General features: G+C 36.4%; 1 protein-coding gene and 1 long non-coding RNA gene across 15 annotated transcripts in view; both read left to right on the top strand.

Moving 5' to 3' along the window:
* The window catches only part of CEP170 (centrosomal protein 170), a 129,066-nt gene that overhangs the window by 74,182 nt on the left and 33,795 nt on the right, over positions 1–21,089 (top strand). For all 14 annotated transcript variants that reach the window (XM_050771371.1, XM_050771361.1, XM_050771353.1 and 11 more), the window contains 3 exons: positions 5,413–5,562; positions 8,849–8,975; positions 12,478–14,310. In XM_050771371.1, coding sequence (XP_050627328.1) covers positions 5,413–5,562; positions 8,849–8,975; positions 12,478–14,310 — 2,110 coding nt within the window. The remainder of the gene's footprint in view (positions 1–5,412; positions 5,563–8,848; positions 8,976–12,477; positions 14,311–21,089) is intronic.
* LOC126943123 (uncharacterized) lies at positions 14,317–17,144 on the top strand. Its single transcript, XR_007721701.1, has 2 exons — positions 14,317–15,425; positions 16,325–17,144. It is a non-coding gene; the product is annotated as an uncharacterized LOC126943123 (long non-coding RNA).

Here is a 21,089-nt window from a genome sequence, read left to right as displayed (position 1 = left end):
TCCCGGGCTCAAGCGATTCTCCTGTCTCAGCCCCGCTAGTAGCTGGGACTGCAGGCATATGCCACCACGCCCGGCTAATTTTTGTATTTTTAGTAGAGAGGGGGTTTCGCCATGTTGGCTAGGCCGGTCTCAAACTCCTGACCTCAGGTGATCCACCCACCTCGACCTCCCAAAGTGAGGCATGAGCCACCACGCCCTGCTCATTCCTTTTTATGGCTGAATAAATATCTTACTGTGTGCATAAACCACATTTTCTTCATCCATTCATCCGCAGATGGATAATTGTGTGGCTTCTTCCTTTGGCTGTTGTAACACTGCTATGAATGTGTGTGTACTTATATTTATTTGTGTACCAGGATAAATGATAAAATGTCTCTCCTGGCTCCCTTTCTGTGCTCTTCTAATAATTCTGTCTGAATTTTAAATTTAAAAGTTGATTACAAATATGCAATAAAAATCACAGTGTTTAATATTCAGAATAGTTTATTCCATTGAATTTTAAGGGATTTTTCTTTTTAAAAGTAAAATTAGATTTTCATGGACAGTTACAAAAATAAATTCTCCTCTTAAATCATCCTGATTTAGTTCTTTGACCCTAGTGGCTAGAATTCTGCATAATTCTTAAAGTAATTATGTGTTAAATTATTTTCATGGGCCATGGGAACCTCTACTGTTGGTTTGATCTAACAGAGACCCTGTTCTCCTTACCCAAGAAGTCTTTGCTCATTTGCTCATTGAGGAGAAAGATGTTCTGTTATCTGAGGTTGAAACTTGACTACATTTTTACTTGGACACCTTGATGTGATTGATATACTAATGCAATACTATTATTCTGTTGTTACTTTAAAATAAGGCTATAGAAGTGAGGTATTTAATCTGCCATTATATTTCTCATTTCTGTGGAAAGATGAATTCTGAATTCCAACTAATTTGGATATTTTTTAAGCTAATAAATTAGCACTATTGCTATTGAATTGTTTTGCTCTATGTTGTATTACTATATTGCTGTGCCTACATCTTACCCCACGGCACTTCTCTTCGTGCACAGTGATCTGTGTTTTCTGTCATAATCAGCAAGCTTCCTGTATCTGATGTTACTAAATGTAAATTTTGACCTCTCTGCAAATATTCAGTAGGTAGGATATTTATCACCACGAAAATTGACCCTGTATCCCCCATCCTCACCATTCTGATTTCAGAATTGGACACTGTGGACTTTCTTTGCACAGACTGAGCTTTTAAATAATAATGACTATGATCATAATATGCTAGTGAAAAAAATCAGAATCAAACTTTTCATAGGTTTGGTTTGTATTGTACGAGTTCGTTATCTGGAGAATGTTTAGTCTCTTTAAACTTAAAACTAAAATCTAAAAATCTAGTTTGGTTCTTATGGATATTTGGTTTTAATTACAGAATATTCCTGCATGGTTCTTTCAGGTGACATCCTCTTCTTTTTATAAGCTCCTTTATTAGACCTAACCTCCTCAAAAGCAAAGACCGTCATATAGATTTTGTAATCCCCTGCAGTGACTGGCTGAGTAGCCTGCCTGCGGAGAATAAGTGCCATTCCTCAGTAACAGGTTGTTAAAATTGTTTACAGTAGCCACGGAGCTTTGGATGTGAAATGCCAAATCCACAAATGTATTCAGAAGAAAAGATTGTTTCATGTTGTTGGAGTGGGAAAGGGAGGGAGGTACTGCCTTCTTACCCCAAACCTAGAGGCCATGGGGGAGGGGTCACGGCTCATTCCACAAATAGAGATGTGTCTACTCAGATCGGGGGAACTGTAGGAGAGAACATGTGAAACCCACTTCCTACCCCCAGTACAAACGAGCTGTCTGTAAACGTCTGCCAAGCCCAGACAGCTCTGCGGGCAAGTGCAAGTTCACAAAGAAGTTTTCTACTCCTGTCCTATTTTCCTGCCTTTGATCCTACTCCGGAAGAATTAGAGACTGACAAACTTGGGGTGCAAGCATAAATATTAGGTATCTCATCTCCTTCCCCACTGTGGACTTCTAGCCTACAGAAGTTCCTAGCTGAATGAAAGACCTGGATTTTGTACTATCACATATTTGGGATTTTGATTGAGACCAGACCAGAGAAGAGAATCATGAGCCTAGAGCTGAGATACTGTGTTTGAAATACCTTTGAGGCCGGGCGTCATGGCTCACGCCTGTAATCCCAGCACTTTGGGAGGCCGAGGCGGGCGGATCCCGAGGTCAGGAGATCGAGACCATCCTGGCTAACACAGTGAAACCCTGTCTCTACTAAAAATACAAAAAATTAGCCAGACATGGTGGTGGGCGCCTGTAACCCCAGCTACTTGGGAGACTGAGGCAGGAGAATGGCGGGAACCCAGGAGGTGGAGCTTGCAGTGAGGCGAGATCGCACCACTGCACTCCAGCCTGGGCAACAGAGCAAGACTCCATCTCAAAAAAAAAAAAAAAAGAAATATCTTTGAGCCCCTTCCAGCAGGCGGGATGACAGTAAGCAACATCTATAGTTGGTAATTGAAGTGAAGCCTTGCATGTTCCTAGGTGAAATCACCTAGGACCAGAATCTAGAATGAAAAGTGAGAGAACCTAGTATACTTGATCTTGGTTTTGAGGAGCTCTCAAGTTCTGTACAATTATCAGCCCTTTTTTTTCAGATTGTAGGTATCTTTTATAAGTGTGAAAAGTACACTAACTTTAAGTATATAGACAGTATAAAATTTATGTCTTTGTTTTCACATAAAAGTTGTCACAAGTGGATGTTTTTCTTCTTAGACGAAGAAACGAATAGATACGGATTTCAATCTGGACTGGTAGTCATTGCTATCATTAATTTTTCAAAACATTATCAAAACATGTGAAACTTGAAGGCTTCTTTCCCCACAGCGTAGTAGGTCAGGCCCTACCACTTGTTTGGAGAAGAAATAATTGTTACTTAATAATGTATGTATAGCTGTCTCTATATGCTTTAAAAGGAATCTGTTGAGCGTCATCCAAGTATTTTCTGTCTAACTTCAGCTCCACTTCCTCACAGGATTAGTTCTGTGTGTGTTTTTTGTTGTCATTTCAAAGTGGTGTCAGAAGTGATTTAGAGAGGTTCATGATATTTTATTTGAAACTGCTGGTACTTAGATGTTTGAGGAAATCAAGTTTTTAGTGTTGATTAGAATTAAATATTAATCAGAAAATCACTCAAGGTAATTTCTAAATCACATGTCAAAGAGATGCAAAAATGCAAGTACTTATGTGGTTATTTTTACTTTCAAACTTGAGTTAGATTTTTGTTAGTAATTATAAAATAAGGAAATAAACCAGTAAAATTGGAGTTCAATGACTTGAGTTAGGAATGATTAACATTTTTAAAGACGGACACAAATAACTTGAATAGCTATAATTTGCTTTCTGTGCACGTGGGGGATAAAGGTAGAGGACACAGGTTATACTCTGGTTTTTTCACTGCTGTTAAGTCACCCTAATGTTAAGCAAAACTAAGCAGTTTTTGTTTTTTCCCTTGTGTACACTGTGCTTCCATGTATTAAAATTCATATTTGATTTAAAATAATATGTAATTTGCTCCTAAAGCAAAAATAATTTAAATATTGAGGAGTTCAAGGAATATTAAATCATAATTCTTGATAATTATGGTTATGTTAGAATTAAATATTAAGTAATAAGGCCATCTAGTGGTAAAATTTTCAAGTTTTAATGAATGAGAAAGTCTGATATCTGTTTCACTAAATGTGAACTTCAGAGCTTATCAGATAGCTGTACTATAAGACCATTAAAACTTTATGCCAGAAAACAGTTGAGCCTGAGGTAGTTTCTCCTTATAGAAAATGAAGGCTCTCTGGTTATATCCTAAAGATCCTGTCTGGAAATTGCTCATTCAAACACATGATATTTTTCTAGATTGTAATAATCAGAGCCACAAACAATAACTATAAAGAATAAAAATTGGGAACAAAGTGGAGATTTAATAGCAGAATAGAATGTTAAAATTTATATGCCTAAAATTTTTCCAATCTGTTCTACGACATCCAGGGCCTATTATGTGCCAGGAAATGAGTAAGACTTAGGTCCTGCCCGTAAAAGAGAAGCACACCATTGTTTGTCTTTGTATTTAGAACTTTTCAAAAGTGTTGGACATTGACAACTTGCTTTTTTAAGCAGTTAATCTTGAATACGCCTGGAATCTGCATTTCAAACAAAGGTCTTTAAGTGATTGTTAGGCAAATACAGTTTGAAAATTATGCTATCCACTATGTTGCAATTATATAATAAAATGGCATCTTAGAAAATTATATGTGTAACTGTAACTCAGATATGTAAATGGTAAACACTGATGGGGAAGGAACAGATAAAATGAGCCACATGTTCATAGTTTTCCAACAGGTATCACAAAAATAATAGAGCAAAGAAGCTGAAGAGAAACGGAAGAGATACTCTTATTTCTAACTCTTTGCATTATTGTAGTGTTTAACAACATTATTAAATCTTTTTTTTTTTTTTTTTTAAACAGGGTCTCACTTTTTCGCCCAGGCTGGAATGCATTGGCCTGATCTCAGCTCACTGTAACCTCCGCCTCCTGGGTCCAAGCTATTTTCTTGCCTCAGCCTCCCAAGTAGCTGGGACTACAAGCGCGTGGTACCAGCTAATTGTTGTATTTTTAGTAGAAACGGGGTTTCACCACGTTGGCCAGGCTGGTCTGGAACTCCTGACCTCAAGTGATCTGCTCACCTCGGCCTCCCAAAATGCTGGGATTACAGGTGTGTGCCACCGCGCCCGGCGTATTACATCTTTTAACAAGTAAAATATGTCTTGAATATTTCTTTTTTTTTAATCAAACAGGACATTTGCTAAATGTTAAAAAAAAAAGGATAGTTACTTTCAGCCGGGCGCGTTGGCTCACGCCTGTAATCCCAGCAGTTTGGGAGGCCAAGGTGGGCGGATCACCTGAGGTTGGGAGTTTGAGACCAGCCTGACCAACATGGAAAAACCTTGTCTTTACTAAAAATACAAAATCAGCCAGGTGTGGTGGCGCATGCCTGTAATCCCAGCTGCTTGGGAGGCAGAGGCAGGAGAATCGCTTGAACCCTGGAGGCGGAGTTTGCATTGAGCCGAGATCAGGCCATTGTGTTCTAGCCTGGGCAGCAAGAGTGAAACTCTGTCTAAAAAAAAAAAAAGAGAAAAGGAAAAAGGATAATTACTTTCACATAAGCTGTGTCTGCCTGCTTTCCTTTCCAGCTATCACAATTAGCTGTTACTGTCATTCAAGAAGTTTTCCTTAGTTTTGAAATTAACTATTAAAATTAATGTAGAATATTTTTATTTGCCTCTGAAGTTAATTATATTATTCACATATTAATCTTGTGCTCAGACTTTTCATTTTCATTTATAAAATAATTTTTCCCTCTAGGTGTTTGGAGTAGATGACAATCAGGATTATAATAGGCCTATTATCAATGAAAAACATAAAGATCTAATAAAAGATTGGGCTCTCAGTTCCGCTGCAGCAGTAATGGAAGAAAGAAAACCACTAACTACATCTGGATTTCACCACTCAGAGGTATACATCTGTTCTGTGTACCTATTTGTATGCATAAAGTATAAATTCTATTTTTTTTTTTTTTTTTTTTTTTTGGTCCAAGACGGAGTTTTACTCTGTTGCCCAGGCTGGAGTGCAATGGCACGATCTCGGCTCACTGCAACCTCTGCCGTCTGAGTTCAAGTGATTATCCTGCATCAGCCTCCCAAGTAGCTGTGATTATAGATGTGCACTGCCATGCCCGGCTAATTTCGTATTTTTAGTAGAGACAGGGTTTCACCATGTTGGTCAGGCTAGTCTCGAACTCCTGACCTCAAGTGATCCACCCACCTCAGCCTCCCAAATTGTGAGGATTACAGGCGTGAGCCACCGCACCCAGCCTGAATTCTTATCATTTGTAAATTACATTATTTTAAGCAATTAATGTATCTCCTTATAAAATGCTTCTAAGAACTAAATTTTTACAAATTTATTTTCTAATGAAAGCCTAAAGCAATTTTATAATAATTTGACTTTAATTTTTATTAAGTTTTAAAAATATTATTTTGTCAATGAGGAAAATACTATGTTTCAGTAAGCAGTTAATGAGCTATATGCTCATAGTTCTGATTGGCATTATGAGATAAAACAAGAAACATATGCTGCTTATGGTTTCTTGGAAGTATATGTTTCCTGTATATCATACCAGGAAACATGCACTGGGGCACTGCCTAATAGATACAATTTATATACCTCAGTAACTGCAAATACAGTACAGCCCAGGATATACTTACAATAATATGAAACTAATTAAGGATTGCTTGGTTACGATAATTACAGTCAGTATGTATAGTAGAGCTAGAAAGATCTGACCCAGAGCTGCCACTTTTAGCTCAGAGCTTTTGAATCAGTCACTTCTCCCTTATCTTCTGTTTTCTCATCTACACAAATGGCATTTTTGATAAAATCTATTTACAGAGAATTTAATGAAGTATATAAAGCATCCAGCGTATTACTTGCCTGAGATTTATGCACTTAACAAATGTTTTTTACCTTTATCAGAAATGATATTAGAATTTCATACAGCCGGGTGTGGTGGCTCAAGCCTGTAATCCCAGCACTTTGGGAGGCCGAGATGGGCGGATCACGAGGTCAGGAGATCGAGACCATCCTGGCTAACACGGTGAAACCCCATCTCTACTTAAAAAAAATACAAAAAAAATTAGACGGGCAAGGTGGCGGGCGCCTGTAGTCCCAGCTACTCAGGAGGCTGAGGCAGGAGAATGGCGTAAACCCGGGAGGCAGGGCTTGCAGTGAGCTGAGATCCGGCCACTGCACTCCAGCCTGGGCGACAGAGCGAGACTCCGTCTCAAAAAAAAAAAGAATTTCATACCACATTGATGTGTCAAAAAGAAATGTAAAAAAAGTATCTAAGGCAGAAGTATTAATTATTATTTACTCAGATAATAAGAACTAGCATTAAATGGAAGCTTTCATTCTCTCACTCATGCTATAGTGTCTCTCAGGAAATAAGCTAATTTAACATACAAATATAAATTTATATAAAATGGAAAATAAAAGAAAAAAATGAAATATAAAAGAAAATCTTAAGGTATAAATAAAGAAAATATAAATAAAATGTTAACATTTGTATTAAGTATAAATAAGATTTGTTTTTTACATACAGGTAAATAGACCTATATGTTTGTTTATTAATATTAAAATTGTTTCTTTATATGGTCTACTTCCTGAAAACTGTCAAAGCAATTACTGTATTTTAGGGCTCATTATTTCCCCATGATTGGGAGAATTTTAATTATGGTTCCTGTTTTATGAGATGTTTAATTTACTTATTGAAAGCAGGTGATAGTTATTTGAGGCAATATGTTGCCATTCTGAGTAACCCAGGAATGGTTTTGGTAAATGTGAATTTAAATAGACTCTCTTCTCTCTTCTCTATTCCCTGAACCCCTGCCAAGCAAAAGCTATAGCCCTAGTAGGTTCTTCTGTAGGAATTACCTAACAGGCCATTTAGAACACTTCACAGAATGGTTTTACATAAGCGTGTGTCAGTGACACTCATACTGTTGGTATTCTTAACATGGTCCACATGGCTCTGGTACCACCTTCACTACTCAGAAATGTGGGCAGGTAACAGAAAACCTTGGGTGGGATTAAGGATGCAGCAGGCTTTAGTATCCTTAGGAGGCTTCACTGTATGTGTGTCATTCTGTATACCTACTATTCTTTTTTCTTTTTTTTCTTTTTTTTTTTTTGAGGCAGAGTCTCGCTCTGTCACCCAGGCTGGAGTGCAGTGGCACAATCTCAACTCACTGCAACCTCCGCCTCCCGGGTTCACGAGATTCCCCTGCCTCACCCTCACAAGTAGCTGGGACTACAGGTGCATGCCACCACGCCCGGCTAATTTTTGTGTTTTTAGTAGAGACAGGGTTTCACCGTGTTGGCCAGGATGGTCTTGAACTCCTGACCTCAGGTGGTCTACCCGCCTTGGCCTCGTAAAATGCTGGGATTACAGGCATGAGCCACCACACCTGGCCTATACTTACTATTCTTACATACTATTCTTGAAATCATGTAGTGATTTATCTATTTGAAGTCTTCACTTCTTCAGTGTTTAGCTTGTCATTATTAATCTATCAAACCTGGCACTTTTTTTTTCTTTTTGAGACAAAGTCTCGCTCTGTTGCCAGGCTGGAGTGCAGTGGCGTGATCTCAGCTCACTGCAACCTCCACCTCCTGGTTTCATGCCATTCATCTGCCTCAGCCTCCCGAGTAGCTGGGATTGTAGGCATGCGCCACCATGCCCAACTAATTTTTGTGTTTTTAGTAGAGACAGGGTTTCACCACGTTGGCTAGGATGGTCTCAATTTCCTGACCTCGTTATCTGCCCACCTCAGCCTCCCAAAGTACTTGGATTACAGGCGTCAGCCACCATGCCCGGCCCAAATCTGACACTTTCAGTGAAATATTTGTTTTGACTAGTTCAAAATAAAGTTTCCGTCATAGCTTTCCACTCCCTAGTTGTCATTACAGTTTTCATATGAAGCCTTGGCTTCTCTAGAGATTTTTCATTGAGAATTTAACAAAACAGTTTCATTTAGTAACATAGTTTGTTTTCAGAGAAAATCTTTATTTTCTAGAGAATTTTTATTTTATGTAAGAGAAAATGTAATAAATGATAATATAGCAAGGTGAGGTTTACTTATGGGTTTGTATGACAAGTTACTGTGACTAAATGAAATTGTCTTTCATGAGACTCAGATATGACCAGGCTGCATGATTTCGTTTTCTTATTTTTCCCCTTTAGGAAGGCACATCTTCATCTGGAAGCAAGCGTTGGGTGTCACAGTGGGCTAGTTTGGCTGCCAATCATACAAGGCATGATCAAGAAGAAAGGATAATGGAATTTTCTGCACCTCTTCCTTTAGAGAATGGTATTCTTTCTCTTTCTCTCTTTCATTCCTCCTCCCTTTCATTCTTTATCCCTTTTTTCTTCTCTTTCGCCATTTCTCTCTCTTTCTCTTACTCTTTCCTTCTGTTTTTTGTGAATCATATATCAGTTGTTATTATAAAAACAAGCCAAATCTATATAGTAAGAAGGAAGTTAAACCTAAATAAACAGTTCACATATTCTCATGCTGATACATGAATTTATTTTATAAGTAAAACGCTGATTTTTATTAGATATTGTATATTTTGAGGGATATTAAGCAGGGGACAAATTCAAAGTGATAAAACTGTTTTTTGAGAAATTCTGTGGACTTCATAAGTTGAGACTTCTAAGGACAGGTGAACAGACACCAGCTTGGATTTAATAGTTCATTCCAAGGCACTTTTCCTTTTAGTTGTAAATTTCTGCTGTTGAAAATAAGAATGGTTTTTAAATTTTGTGTTTTTACTTTTAAATAAAAATTCTTCCTACTCTTTCTGATATGCTGATATCTTAAGATATGATTTTGACTAATGATGCAGCTCTCATTAAAGTATAATCTTAACTGAAGATAAGGAAATAATTTGTAGATGAAGCATAATATATATGTGTGTATATATATTACATATGTAGATGAAGCATATATATATTGTATATATAAGTTAAAATTTAAAAATAAGTTGAAGACAGGTCTAAATGATTTCATTCATAAATACAACAGGTATTTATTGAGTGCCTACTTCATGTGATACATTTAATGAAAAAGAAATTAATCTTACAAATCTATGTAGTATGATTTTTATTACAAACAAAATGAAATTTATTTAAACAAAATGAAATTGTTTGCCTTCAAGGATTTCATTATTGCATTTTGTTCATTAGTTAAGACCCTGAAAGGGGATGAGGAGATGGTGGTCAAAAGGTACAAAATCTCAGCTAGACAGGAGGAAGCAGCTTGTTTTTTCCTGAGGTCTACAGCACAGCCTGGTGAATATAGTTAATAATGTAGTATTGCACCTTTTAGATGTTCTCATCACAAAAAATGTTTACTCTTTGAGGTGATGAATATGCTAAGTAGCTTGATTTAATTATTTCACATTGTATTTATGGTCAACATTTTATACACGATAAACATATACAAATATACATTGTCAACTTACAATAAAAAATCAAAATAAAAAACTTATCCAAGTTGAAAAATAAATACCCATTTACAGTTAAAAAACAAAAAGACCCTCGATGAGGTTTTGTACGTGGTTTTTATCTGTTTTCTTAATTTTGTTCTGGTTGCAAATGGAAATTTGTTTTGTCTCAGGCTTGTGGCACCCCAAAAATCTGTTTTAAGAATTTTGTAAGTATTACAAGTATTTGAGGAAGCTACATAGCAGTGTACTAGAAAAGCTACATCATTTATTTATATTAGAATCTAGAAGTTATTGATAGTATTACCAAAAATTCTTTTGAGGGAACAGAGTCATTTGCTTCATATACCCTGTGTTTAGGAAACAAAGAAACCAGACGGAAGGCTAGATAAATTTACCAAAGAATCTGTTATAAAATTATTAAGTATTATCTGTGAAAAGCAAAGTTCTACCCTTGTTATAAAAAATAATAGACCACTTAGCTTTCATGATCTCATTTCTATTCATCATATTTCAATGAACTTATTTACATAAGCTTGATAAATCCACTTAAATCGTAAAATGTTTTTGTTAAACATATTGAATGTATATGAGGAGGGGGCAGTATGAGAAATACTAGAAAAATACAAAAGGGTAAAGTAGCCATTACATTCTAGATGCTTCAGTTAGTACTAAGGAGATAAGACATATGAAAGAAAAAACAAAACAAGATATAACATGATTAATGACTAAATTAAAGTTAAATCTATCAGTTCAGTAAGGATTTTCCTCCATCATAACCATTGTATTGATACGATATTTAAATGCTGAACTTTTAGGATTATAAAGAGAAAAAAAAGACCCACAGAAGCTGTATCTAGTATCTTTTCTCCATTTATCCCTAAGGGATTAGGAAGCTTTATATGTTAATTTATATTTCCCTGAAAAGATGTCTCCTTTTTCTCAGAAATACATTCCATTTTTAACAGTCAGGAAAATCCTTAAATATTCTCAAATTCTCTCATGGAAAAATCAAAATATATATTTTCTCATCGGCTTCTACTTGAAAAAAAAGAAAGGGATTTTGTATTTCCATATGTGGCATTAATAACCAGAAGACTATAATTTAAAACTTCCTCAATTTATAAAATTTTGCTGTGTCCTATGAAAATTCTGCTATTTCATACTTATAATTTTTAAAATTCTTTTAATCAGCTATAGATTTTTTTGAAATGTTAAAGCTCTGTGTTTTTCATTTTACTTAGGAAATCCAAAAGTGTCATTCTTTGAAGTAGATAATACTTTTTAAAAACTATATATTTTGTTCTTCTCTACTGTGCAGTTGAAAATACAGAAAATAAACAATGTTTATTTGACATTCTCTGTATACATCTACAATAGTTAGATTCTGGCTTTTTGAGCAAACCTCAAGGATGGAAGGTTACAAAAGCAAGAATGAACACAGTGAACTTTCCTTCTATAAAACACATTAAGAGGAAAGAAGAGCAATATATTTAGGTTTAAGATCAGATGACCCTTATATACCATTATGACTGTAGTTAGTAACAATGCATTGTATATTTGAAATAACTGAAAGTAGATCTTAAATGTTCTCACCACAAAAAGGATAAGTATGCAAGGTAACAGATATGTTAATTACCTTGACTTAGCCATTCCATAATGGCATACGTGTATCCAAACATCATGTTATACACCACACAGATACATAATTTTTGTCAATTAATAAATAGAAAATTAAATATATGAAAGGAGAAAAATGATCAGATGACTCTAATTTTCATCTCATACAATTGGCCTTCCTGACTCCTCTAGGAATTGCTTTTTTGTGCAGCTTGAAATTGTACTTACTTTTTAAACTACTTAGTCACAATGCTGGCTCACTTGTTTTTTAGGCTAAGTCATTTTTAATTACATCTCAAAATGTAATGTAATATAGCTGGCCCTCTGCATCCATAGGTTTTGTATTAGTGAGTTTTGCATCTGTGAATTCACCTGAGGACTGAAAATATTTGAGAGGGAAAAAGAAATGATCGCGTCCCCACCGAACATGTATAGACTTTATTTTTTGTACTTATTCACTAAGCAATACAGTATTAACAACTATTTACATAGCTTTTACATTGTAATAGGTATTATAAGTAATCTAGACATGATTTAAAGTATATGGGAGGGTGTGAGTAGGTTATATACAAATACTACATCACTTTATATAAGGTACTTAAGCATCCTTGGAATTTGGTATCCTGGGGGAAGAAGGGGTCTGGAACCAGTCTTTGTGGATACTGACAGACAACTGTAGGGTGCTCCTTTTATTTTTATTTTTTTGTCTTAGCCAATTCCTTCTTTGTGGTTTTTATTTTATAGAGACAGAGATCAGTGAGTCTGGCATGACAGTGAGAAGTACTGGCTCTGCAACTTCCTTGGCTAGCCAGGGAGAGAGAAGGAGACGAACTCTTCCCCAGCTTCCAAATGAAGAAAAGTCTCTTGAGAGCCACAGAGCAAAGGTTATAACACAGAGGTCAGAGATAGGAGAAAAACAAGACACAGAACTTCAGGAGAAAGAAGCACCTACACAGGTATACCAGAAAGATAAACAAGATGCCGACAGACCCTTGAGTAAAATGAACAGGGCAGTAAATGGAGAGACTCTCAAAACTGGTGGAGATAATAAAACCCTACTTCACTTAGGCAGCTCTGCTCCTGGAAAGGAGAAAAATGAACCTGATAAGGAAACTTCTTTGGTAAAGCAAACATTAGCAAAACTTCAACAACAAGAACAAAGGGAGGAGGCTCAGTGGACACCTACTAAATTGTCTTCCAAAAATGTTTCAGGTCAGACAGATAAATGTAGGGAGGAACCTTTTAAACAAGAATCACAACCTCCAGAAAAAAATTCAGGACATTCTACAGGCAAAGGAGACAGAGTGGCACAAAGTGAGAGCAAAAGAAGAAAAGCTGAGGAAATTCTGAAAAGTCAGACTCCAAAGGGAGGAGACAAGAAGGAATCCTCCAAGTCATTAGTGCGACAAGGGAGCTTCACTATAGAAAAACCCAGCCCAAACATACCCATAGAACTTATTCCTCATATAAATAAACAGACTTCCTCTACTCCTTCTTCTTTAGCATTAACATCTGCAAGTAGAATACGAGAAAGAAGTGAGTCTTTAGATCCTGATTCTAGTATGGACACAACCCTTATTCTAAAAGACACAGAAGCAGTCATGGCTTTTCTAGAAGCTAAACTACGTGAAGATAATAAAACTGATGAAGGACCAGACACTCCCAGTTATAATAGAGACAATTCTATTTCACCAGAATCTGATGTAGATACAGCTAGTACAATCAGTCTGGTTACTGGAGAAACTGAAAGAAAATCAACCCAAAAGCGAAAGAGTTTCACTAGCCTCTATAAAGATAGGTGTTCCACAGGTTCTCCTTCCAAAGATGTTACAAAATCGTCATCTTCAGGTACTAGGGAAAAAATGGAAAAGAAAACAAAAAGTCGTTCCACAGATGTGGGTTCAAGAGCAGATGGTCGTAAATTTGTTCAATCCAGTGGGAGAATAAGACAGCCTTCGGTAGACCTAACCGATGATGATCAAACCTCTAGTGTACCTCATTCTGCCATTTCTGATATTATGTCATCTGATCAAGAAACTTACTCCTGTAAACCTCATGGACGGACTCCACTTACCTCAGCTGATGAGCATGTACATTCCAAACTGGAAGGAAGTAAAGTAACGAAATCTAAGACTTCTCCGGTAGTATCTGGTTCATCCAGTAAATCGACCACCCTTCCAAGGCCACGACCTACCAGGACTTCCCTCTTGCGCAGAGCACGACTTGGTGAAGCTTCAGACAGTGAACTTGCCGATGCTGACAAAGCATCTGTTGCTTCTGAAGTATCCACAACAAGTTCTACATCAAAACCTCCCACAGGAAGGCGTAACATCTCTCGGATTGATTTATTGGCTCAGCCTCGTAGAACACGACTTGGCTCACTGTCAGCTCGTAGTGACTCTGAAGCAACAATTTCTAGAAGTAGTGCCTCTTCGAGGACCGCAGAAGCCATCATTAGAAGTGGAGCCAGATTAGTACCATCAGATAAATTTTCTCCTAGAATTAGAGCTAACAGTATCTCTCGACTCTCAGACTCCAAGGTCAAAAGTATGACCTCAGCTCATGGCTCTGCTTCAGGTAAATTGGATCCAGATTTCTAATAGCATTAGCATGTTGTATATTTTGGGGTTCCTTTTTTAAAAAAAAAAAGTGTCTAGTTGTCTTCCCAAGATACTCGTTCAAAACAAAAGTTATGATATATGAGGTGGCGGGGGAGGTTCCATGAAATAGTTTTATGTAGCATAGTAAATGGAAAAGTCAGAAGTAATATATACTTCCAATTAAAGTCCTGGGGCAAAATAGTGATTTCAAAATTAGGAATTCATTGAACTGATTTAGGAGTTTTAATTCTCCAGTTGGTGATATATTTGGATGTGTGTGTGTCAAAATTAGATTATCTGGCATTATCTGGTTTAAAGTATAGGAATTAACATTGTGCTTCTAAAAGCGTGTTTAACCTTTAAATATCCTCACATAATTCAAAGCCCTTAAGAACTTGAAGAAAAGCAGCATATGCTTTATTACTTCTTTCAGAGTTAAATAATCAATGTTTTGTTCTTTTTTTTCCCTACCTATTTTGAAATGTCTCACATACTTTACCTATACTTTTTAAAGTTAAATCTGTTTATAGTTGGAGCAGGTGAAAACTAACCCTTAATTTATTTCAGTGGAAGAAGATGGATTCATGGGGAATCACTCAGCATATATTGGCCAAACTGGGCTGTAGAAATTTAACTGGTTATGAGTATTATCTCAAAAAGTGCTGTTACATCGTTTAACTCTAGTAATTAGGTGTAATTGAATATAATAACTACAAAAACTGCTTACTCTCCACCAGAATTTAACTGATGTTGTTATATTTGTTTGCTTACATACTTTGTGTTCAGAGCTGAAGCCATTGAGAGACATGTGTGACCAAAGAGTCATGAGGTGGATATTTGTTTGTATCCTGTAAGCCTGTTCTCATTACTTCATAATGAGCCTCCTATGTGGGCGTGGCTGCAAAGGCCAGTGTGGGAGGCCAGCTGTTATAACAGGCTTGCAGATGCGTGATGATTTTCAGTAGGCAGACATCTCAGTGAGCCCTAAGTCTTGAGTTGAAAGTGGAGGGGAAGTTGATAGGAAATTTCATCTTTTTATTTTTGATTGGTTTACATCTACCACACTATATCCTACAAGACCCTAAAGGAACGGTACTTTGCATATGATACTTTTTTCACTTTTCTTCCTCTTTTCACTGCTGCTTTCCTCCACTCCATTCACCTCTCTCTCTTTGCTGGTCAGTGGGTTTGGTAATGATGGTCACTGTCTATGGTAGAAATGGATGTAGGCTGAAGCCGGATAACATATAATCATGATTCCAAAAAAAAATTAGACAACATTTTCCTTATTACCCCAGTCCTCATTTCCACACTTGAAGCTTTGGTTGGTGGTTCATAAATTTATTGCCAAATATTTTAAAACTAACTATTTTGGTTTTTTTTTTCATTCTGTTGTTGCTTATGGTTCTACTTCTTCAATTCACATTTCATCTCTGCTGCATTTCCTGAAGAAATTTCTTCTGCTATACTCCGTGTTTTATCACCTCATCTCCATTAAGATATGTGTGTATTTTCCTGTCTTAACATAATTTCTGTGTTACCAGGTAGCTTGGAGTACCTCTTAACACATGATGTGGTTTTATTCCTTGATATTTAGGATAAGGCTTGAGATCCAAGCTAAATATGATTACTTCAGCAAGTCTAAGAAACAACTGTAAGATGCTATATATAAAGCTACATTTCATTTTCTGCTTCTTTGAATACAGAACTTGATAAATATTCAGTTTTCTGTGTCCAAAAATAACCTTGAATTGTATATGAAATTCCCTAGGACAAATTGAAGTATATGATTTTGGTCTTTTCATACTTACTAGCAGTATATTAAATAATGAGAATCATGGAATTTAAGAGTTAGAAGAGTTATTCCCTTAAGGGAACTGAGGCCAAGAGAGGAAATAACCTGCCCTGGGCACATGGCTGTGGCAGGGGCGGAATGAGAATCAAAGGCTTTTAATCCCCAGCCTGTTGTTGTTCTGCCATATTTATTCTAGCTCTAAGAAATAGTTTGAGTGTTTACTTGTATGCAAGCTTCCAGAAGACAGCTGGAATCTACTGGATTATTATCAGGAGTATATGCAAGGTCAATATACCATATAAAGGTTTTGGTATTGTTTACTAAAATCTTTGCAATTCTGATGTTTTACCCAGTTTATATTCTCTGTTCCACCTTATGAGCATAAAGCCACATTGTAATCTGGGATTGTATATTCAGATTCTCTCAAGGTACCCATTTATAGTATTACATCTTATCTAGGACAGTAGCCAGGATCTTTCATTCAGTGTGAACATACTATAATAGCTGTATGGAGAAGGTCATCAAACAAACAAACAAACATACCTGTTTGATTTTGCTAATTTAGGTGCCTTTGATATTATAACATTTCTGTTTAAGATAATTATACTATTTTGAATGGAAAAAAAAAGGAAAATTTTTATCTTTTGAAACATGACTTAAAAGAATGTTAAATCATACTGATCAGTGTTGCTGTGCACGGTATAAACTTTAAAGACCTTGGAAATAATCTGAACTTAGCACCTTTGATATTGTCCCAATTGGATATGTAAAAATAATTCTGTAATGTTTCCAATTCCATATTTTAGATGATGTTTTTAAAATAGTTTTAGGCCAGCACAGTGTTTCCTGCTTGTAATCCCAGTGTTTTAGGGAAGGGCAAAGTTGGAGGATTACTTGAGCCCAGGAGTTCAAGGCTTCAGTGAGCTGTGATGACACTACTTCATTCCAGCCTGGGACAAGTGAGACCCTGTCTCCATTAAAAAAAAAAAAAAAAAAAAAAAAAAAATTTTTTTAAAGTAACGTGTAATAAAAATAGAAGATTGGAAATCTCAGATTTAGCATTAAGAGAAGAGTTCTGTTATGTTTCTCTGATGTAATTTGCAATTTGCTTCTAGGAGTTTAACTAGTTTTTTTTCCCCCCAAACATTCCTTCAATGATTTTTTGTTTGTTTGTTTGTTTGTTTGTTTGTTTGAGACAGTCTTGCTCTTGCTGCCCAGGCTGGAGTGTAATGGCATGATCTCAGCTCACTGCAACCTCTGCCTCCCGGATTCAAGTGATTCTCCTGCCTCAACCTCCCAAGTAGCTGGGATTACAGGCGTGTGCCACCAGGCCCGGCTAATTTTTTGTATTTTTAGTAGAGACGAGGTTTCACCATATTGGTTAGGCTGATCTGTCCTCCTGTCTCAGCCTCCCAAAGTGCTGGGATTACAGGCACCTGGCCTCCTTCAGTGATTCTTGATACCAAGTTGTAACTGAGATATCCAGATTTATTTTGGCAAGATATATTTAAATTTAAAGACCTTGAATTATCAAAATAAAGCCCTTGGTTTTCATTATGTTTTAAGTGCACATTTTAGAAAATAAAAACATTATGTTAATATCCTTAAAAATTTTTTAGACTGTTTGCTGTCCCTTTTTAATTCTAATCTTCACAGTTTATAGGCAGTAGAAATTAAATGTTGGACATGCATGGCTTGAATTAACTCTTTCTCCAGGTCAAAGGACAAAACAGCATTGTCAGCAGTTTTTCTCCCCAACTGATCTTATTGCTGCATGCTCATAAATACACATGCAAAACATGTTTGTGGTAATTTTCCACTAAAATATTCTGATATAGTATGAAGATGCAATGTGTGTTTTCTGAAGTGTGTTTGCAAAATCTATAGTTGCACGTTTTAATGCCAACAAAGAAATTGGAATAGTCAAAGAAATACGATACTAACAACTCTTTTTTTCCTTTTTAATTCTCTAGACATCATAAATGATAGTATGTTTTTGTAGTGAATATAGTAGTTTAGTACTACAACACAAGAGGGAATGTTGCCTATTTTATAATTAAAAACTAAATTTTGTAATGAATGCTGTAGCTCTAGCTACGAGCTTAATCAAGCCCATCTTGGAACTTTCATTTTAATATATATGCTGTCTAGGCCTTTACTAACCAATAAGTCTCTTAGAGATTGGCATTTCAAACACCTTTAAATGCCTTAGTAATATCAACCCATCAAATGAGCCTAATAATATATTAAGAAAATCTAATTTATTTTTATAAATTGTTACTTAAGCTGAATAAAATTCAAGAGAAAGAAAAAGTTTTTCTTCAACACAGGTAGAAATCAGAAATCAGAAAAACTATCATTACATGAGAAATTTAGATTGTCTTTTTAAAACAACTTGACTGGGCACGGTGGCTCATGCCTATAATCCTAGGACTTTGGGAGGCTGACGCAGGTAGTTTACCTGAGGTCAGGAGTTCGAGATCAGCCTGGCCAACATGGTGAAACCCCGTCTCTATTAACAATACAAAAATTCGCCAGACATGGTGGCGGGTGCCTATAATTCCAGCTACTCTGGAGGCTGAGGGCAGGAGAATCGCTTGAACCTGGGAGGTGGAGGTTTCAGTGAGCCGAGATGGCGCCATTGCCCTCTAGCCCAGGTGACAGAGGGACACTCCATCTCAAAAAAAAAAACTTACTGGAAACAAAAGTGTAGAATGTATACAACACTTGGAATCTCAGAGAATTAGTTTTGAAGTCTGGGAGTCCATAGACCTGGCTTATACTGTGATTTTAGCAAGGTAAGACCTCTCTGGGCCTGTTTCTTCTCTGTAAATGGAAGAATTTAGACTCATGTCAAAGGTCATTCGGTTCCAAAATTCTATGAAATAAGTAGATGGGGGAAAAGTTAAAATATTTTAACTTGAAGTTTCTTTGGTGTTAATTAGCGGGTGGTAGAGAATTTAGGGAAAAAAAAAAGTTGGGTAGCTGGTATAGTTTGGAAGCAAATGTTAAGAAAGCAAAAAGTTTTGAAATTAATTCTTTGAGAAATAATAGGTTAAAGGGCCTTGCATTGAACTCCCTTTCCCAGTTCCTTCTCCACCAGTAGCCATCATTTCACTCAGTCTCTGCTCTGCTGTTCGTTGTTACACAGACTCAGTGTGTCCAGAGGTAACTGGAGCTTTTCTTCATAGTAGACCGTGTGTGATATGGTTTCCACTGGCAAAGGGAGCTCTTAATTACTTAATAATTTTTAATCACATTTTTATTTCTGTGCTATATGCTGATTATTTTATCCAGTTTCCTCCTCGATTTTAAAAGAACGTACCTAAAGATGTTACCTTTTACTTTTTAAAATATGCTGTATTCTTTTGATTGCTTTTCTTTTTGTGTTTGAGACGGAGTCTGGCTCTGTCACCAGGCCAGAGTCAGTGGTGCAATCTCAGCTTACTGCAACCTCTGACTCCTGGGTTCATGTGATTCTCCTGCCTTAGCCTCCCGTGTAGCTGGGATTACAGGCATGCACCACCACGCCTGGCTAATTTTTGTATTTTTAGTAGAGATGGGGTTTCGCCATGTTGGCCAGGAGGGTCCCAACCTCCTGCCCTTGTGATCCGCCCGCCTCAGTGTCCCAAAGTGCTGGGATTACAGGCGTGAGCCACCGCACCCGGCCTCTGATTGCTTTTAAAAGATATTATTAGTAGCTTTACTATTCTTACTGACTTCTAGGTAGACCAACCTATGAAAAGAGATGGAAAGTTTGTGAAAAGGAAGTTTTTCTCTTACTTTTTTCCTCAAAATGTAATTGCTTTTTGATCCTAAGCTCAGACTATTTAAAGTTAATTCTAGCATGGCTCTGCTTATATGTGGTCACCTGACATTTAACATATATTAACAGTACTTGGCACTCAGTCTCTCATTCTGCTTTCATGTAGTCAGCCATCGATGCCATTCTTTCTAAGTTACCTCGAAATTAACTGTCTTAGTTTTATCATACTTATGTTTTCATATGTTCTCCAGTTTATTAAAGCTCTTTGTTAATTGCTTTTCTTTTCTCTCTAGTTTCCAATCATATGTATGGTGACCATAGTTGCCTAATCAAAAATCAGGAAATTTGATGTAACAATTGATTTTTTTTTCCTTATGAACACTATTGTAAGATAGCAAAAAAACACACATTTAGCATTTAATGAAACACTTTTTTGAGAAGTACAGATTTGTTTACAGTATTTCTGATTTTGCCTGCCATATTTCTAATTCTTTCTAAACCTCTCTACTCTTGTTCCTAAACTTTTCCTAAAATTGGTTTCAAGTCTCAGGATCACTTCAACTCATGGAAGTTTTTATATCTAGAAATGAGTACATTATCACCATGGTAAAAATAGTATCTATGTTAATAAATTATCTTACAGTGTTAAAATCAGAAATTATGTTTAAGCTCCTCAAAAAAAATCTATGACTAATTACCTAGTATATGCATTTGCATACACTTTTACAGAGAGCCATGAACTTTCTGCATATGTTCATTCTCTCATATCTGTGAATGAATGTCGTTCCAAACATCAGGATCTCCAGATAGGGGTGTGAACGAGGACAGATCGATAGGCTCTAATTTATGGCATATTCCTCATTATAGAGTTCTCTGTTTCTTAAGCCGGTTCTGGTGGCAATGTATGCCAGTTTTATCTGAGAGCAAGCTCAGCCTTAGAGATCCCCAGGTAAAAATGTACTTTTTGGAGGAAAAGATATAAAAGGCATAAAATTCAAGTGGAGGAAATTCTGGGTTCTATGCAGCTTAGGGTCAGTTTCTATTGAAAAGGAAAAAGATGCTAAGGTTTTATTACTTTAAAATGCCGATAGCATTTAATGCTTTTCACTAGGTTTCGGAAAAGTACGTGTTTATATCCAGGAAGTCTTACATTTTTTCCAAAATATTTGTTAAAAATTTGCTAGCCAACACTCAG

The sequence above is a fragment of the Macaca thibetana genome, chromosome 1 (assembly GCF_024542745.1).
Source record: "Macaca thibetana thibetana isolate TM-01 chromosome 1, ASM2454274v1, whole genome shotgun sequence".
Taxonomy (NCBI): Eukaryota; Metazoa; Chordata; class Mammalia; order Primates; family Cercopithecidae; genus Macaca; species Macaca thibetana.
Note: the sequence above shows the minus strand (reverse complement) of the source record. Positions and strands in the feature narration are given on the sequence as shown.